At 31.5% G+C, this 4,746-nt stretch overlaps 1 protein-coding gene across 1 annotated transcript; it reads right to left on the bottom strand.

Moving 5' to 3' along the window:
• Positions 1-3,340, bottom strand: LOC126708350 (glutelin type-D 1-like). The gene is made up of 3 exons (XM_050408142.1): positions 3,145-3,340; positions 1,072-1,792; positions 1-154 (listed from the first exon to the last, which is right to left on the bottom strand). The coding sequence occupies exons 1-3, from the start codon at positions 3,338-3,340 to the stop codon at positions 1-3; spliced, it is 1,071 nt and encodes a 356-aa protein (XP_050264099.1).
• Between the last annotated feature and the right edge of the window lie 1,406 nt (positions 3,341-4,746).

Below are 4,746 nucleotides of genomic sequence, written 5' to 3'. Positions count from 1 at the left end.
TCAATTCGGTGGAGGGAAGAAAATGGCCTCAGAAGTCCTCTTTGAGCGGAAAAGCGTCTCTGTATCGGCATCCACATCGAATGAAGCCTGGAGCACCGAAGGAGATAGTGCCTTCCATACTGAAGTCCTTCCAGCTAATTGGGTGAATGTCGGACTCCTACAGAGAAACAAAGTCATATGAGTCATAAAAACTTTCACTAGAAATAATTATACACAATTTAATATTAAATTGCTTCTACTGCTTAGCAGAATGCAACTTGATGTATTTGGGGGCCTACAGCAAAAATTGAATTGAGGTCTTTTTCTCTATTTTTATATGCAAAATTACTAATTAATATGAACCATATAAAAAAAAATTTAGAAAGTCTATCAACACAAAAAATTTGATAAAATTTTTCATACCAGTTAATGTGGTAGATTGATAATAGTAAAAAAAAATTATGTTAGTAGTAGATCTAGATGAGAACTAGTAAAAGTTTAACAACTTATCTATTGTGAAATTTTTTGTGTATTGCTCTTTTTTTTTTCTTTTTTTAGAAGTGTTATATTCACAATACTTTCACAACAAATTCTAGATGTTAATTTATTACTGATTCTAATTTAAACTCACCACTGAAGTTACTTTTTTACACATCAATAACAACCAATAATAACCTATCACTTAAAATTTGTTGTGAAAGTGTTATGAAAAATACCGTAGACATAACATTTATTTATCTCTTTTTCTTGTTCTTCATTTGATAAAAATAATATTTTATTTATTAGCTAGTATTTGGGTATAATTAATACTATTAAAATAAATAAATAAAACCCTATTAGTTAAAATTTTGGGCTTTTTTTTACTTAGGCTTTAGGTGACTGTCCTCTTTGTTTTTGACTTGAGGCCTTAGGCGACCGTCTCATTTGCCCATACTATTGAGCTATAGACCCGGACCTGCTGCTGAGTTCTTTACACAGAATTGATTGACTCCAACACTAGCAAATTAAACAACCTGGAGGTCTAAGGATAAAAACAAGCAGTAGCTTAACACAAATGTGACAATGTGCCTAAGAGTGTGGAAAAAGTCTTACTTGGGGCTGGTGATGACAGTGAACCAATCCATACCCTCAGGAGAGGCAATCTTTGATACAACAAAAAACCTTGGCACGATGAACAAATTACCCGCCTTAAGAGTTGATTCCAAGACCCTACGGCCATCAACGCCGACAACCTGAACACGGCCACTACCCCTAACAATATAAGTCACCTGCAATGCCGAGTCACAAGAATATCCAGGAGAGCACATGGCACTTCCATCCAACCTAACAAGGTCACCCCCAAGCCCAGCTTCACCAAGCATAGGAAGAACATTAGTGTTCAATAGCACAACCCTTCCACCTTTCTTAATGTCCACGTCTAATGGAGCCTCCTCACAATTGAATGCCATACCAAATCGATGTTCCTTCTTTGGCTCAGGCATTTCAAAGTTCCAATCAAGCTTGACAATTCCATTGCCTGATTGCTTTCCAACAAGGGTTTTCACACCATTCTCATCCAAGTCCCATGCTCGTCTCACAAACTCAGTAGAGAACCCAGTGAAGATCCCATTGGAACCTGTCAGGAAAAAATCAGTAAACTCACCAGCTCTGTGTGCTTTTGAAGTGTCTCCCAAGAAAAGAACGACTAACTCAGTGTCCTCTTTGTTGTACCACCATGTAACCACACCAAAAGGAAGGGCAATGGCATCACCCTTTTTAATTGCAAGAACTTTCTCTTCTGATTCAGGAAGCACAATTCCAGCTACACCATTTCCTACAGAAAACCAATGAGGACTAAGTTAACATATTACATATACTACACAATGAATGGTTGACAGAATTTGGATCATACTCTATCATTACTCTGTAAAACAAATTGTAGACAATATGTTTAATGCTTACTCTTCTGCTACATATGGACAATAGCACAATACTACTCTTTTGAAAGGTCAGGCCATCAAATCATTCCTATCCAAAAGTCATTGTTCTTACCAACATTTAAATGCCTAAAAATTTATTCTTCCATAATAATTCAAACAACTGGATTACATAAATATTTTGTTTTCCTTTTAACCCAATTAGAGCATCTCCAACAAGAGAGCTAAACACAAAATGCTCTCTACTTTAGAGAGTAAACCCACAAAATAAGTTACTGTTCAATCTCCAATGGATTCTCTATATCTTGAATTTTTTTGGCTCATGAACAGTAGCTCATCAAGTCTGATGGGCTACTGTTTATTTTTCAAATATTTTTTTCTATTATAATAATAAGGTATTGAATAAAAAAATGTTGGAAGATATTTAGTTGTTAAAAAAAGAATAAATAATAAATGAAGAAATAATATTTAAATGAGATAGAGAATCAGTTGGAAAATGTATTTGAAAAAATGGGTAGCTAAAATATAAAAGTCACTGTTCATTTTCTAAATAGTACAAAAATCTGTCTAATCTACTGGAGATGTTCTTATAAAACCAATCTCAAGTAAAAGCACCCAAAAAGTTGGGTGAAGTTTAGAATAAAAATTCAGAACATGATAAAAGATGGAGCAATCAAGAGCATAATGAAAACAGAAAATCATAATAAAATAAAATAAAAACAAGCAATCATCCATCAGAATACTGACCAAAATTGCCATGATATGATTTGAGTCCACCTAGCCCATGATGGTAGTGAGTTGTAACTTAACACAATACGTTAATACCAGAACAATTTTGGGCTTTCTACTATTAAACTAAATACCCCAAATTTTAGTTTAATCGATTCATTTAACACAATCCAAAATTTCTCATGATGCGCTAAAAATACCTAGAAAATCCACAAATCAAAACCTTCTCAATTAAGAAAAAAATAAAGAAAACTTAAAAAATAAAAAATAAATTCCATTCAAATTTTATTCTACAAATACTATACCCAACAAAGAACCCATTTATTAAATAAATTTAATTCAGTACATCAATAAATCTATGTATCTAAAAGTAACAACAATAGAACATGCAAGTATGCAACGTAAAATTGATCAAACAATAGAACTTAAAACCCACAAACGTAGACAAGCAAAGAAGCAAAAAATTATTAAAACAGAAAACGATTATATATATATATATATATATATATATATAAGCAACCTTGGAGTACATAAGCAACCTTGGAAGAATCAGAATAACGAGGAAGAGCAAAACCATTCTTCTCAAGGGCCAACTTAGCAGCACCAATATTCCCTTCACGAAGCATGGGAAGCTCAGATGGAGACCAAGCATGGTATGACCCTCCATTGTCTCCGTGCACCTTCTTTGCCAACTTTGGAGATAGATCAACCTCCATTGTTTTTCTTTTACTCTTTTCTCTTTAAAACAAATATTCCTAACTGTCTTGCTGTGTGTTAAAAGGGACTATCAGCTATTTATAGTGGCTGGAGAGTTTTTGCAGTTAAGTATTGCTTCAAAAAGAGAAGATTCTGAGCAAACGTATTTAAGCAAATTACAACTGATTTTCCTACTTGGTTTGTTATGTGAAAATTTATGACCACGAACTATTTAGCAATTTCTTTGTCATAATTGAAATGTGACAGAGTGTAAATAGTGGAGAAAAAATTGTGAATCTATGAATAAATTATTAGCAATCAATCACAATCGGATATGTCAAAGTTGTAACCAAAAAAAAAAAATTTTGAAATAGTTTGTGGTGAAAGCATAAAAAGCGTCCCTGTAAATCTAATCAAATTTAAGAAAACACTAGGCTAATTGAGATTTTTTAGGATAAGTTACTTTTTAATTCTTACGGTTTTTGGAAATGTTTCTTTTAAAAACCTTGAACTTTCAAAATATTTCGTTCAACTCTCAAAAATTTTAAAAATGTTTCATTTAACCTTGTATGATTGTATCACATTTATTATGTTAATCCCCTTAAACATCACATGATTTGTTGGTTTAAATGAAATTCACTTCAAATTTTGAGATTTACATTTAATTTATCCAAAACTCTAAGAAGGTTTAAACGAAATGTTTTTTGAAACTTTGAGGTTAAAAATAAATATTTTGAAATTTTAATATTTAAATGAAACATATCCAAAACTCCAAGAATTAAAAAAAAAAAATAATAATTTACCTTTTTTAATATTTTTTTTTTTTAAAAAAAAAAGCATAGAATCATAGAATAGCTAAATGAGAATTGTTATTTGCTTAATTGGTGTAACCCAATTTTTACATTTTTTTTCACCTTTTATCGTTTAATAAATAGTATAAATGAGTAATCCTACCTATACAAACTATTTTGCAACATCTTTACCATTTACAAATCATTTGGACCCATCACTAACATTACTTTTTTACTTATCAATTACTACTCACCGCACCGACAATTAGTAAAAAATGTTATAAAATAGTTTGTAAATCTAGTATTTTTCAATATAACTATTGTGACATGCATTTTTCACAACTTAGTAGCAATGATTTTTTTTTTTTTTTTTTTTTTTTTTTTGTACCTTGAGAAGATAGCAATGATATGTTGTAATTGGTATACAATAAATGTGATATTTTTGGTAGATAATATACAAGTGATGTTCCACTTATCTTCACAAATTGCCTGGAAAAAACAAAAGCACACACAAAAAAAAGATATTCTCGTGATGAACTCGCAACTACTGGGATGATTTTGCTTAGTCTGCCAATTATGACATTCCTTGGATCTGGTCAATACTCAATACTAGTATGAGCATTATCCACAAACAT

This window comes from Quercus robur, chromosome 12 (genome assembly GCF_932294415.1).
Source record: "Quercus robur chromosome 12, dhQueRobu3.1, whole genome shotgun sequence".
Lineage (NCBI taxonomy): Eukaryota > Viridiplantae > Streptophyta > Magnoliopsida > Fagales > Fagaceae > Quercus > Quercus robur.
The sequence above is the reverse complement of the archived record's forward strand: the minus strand, read 5'-3'. Positions and strand labels throughout refer to the sequence as shown.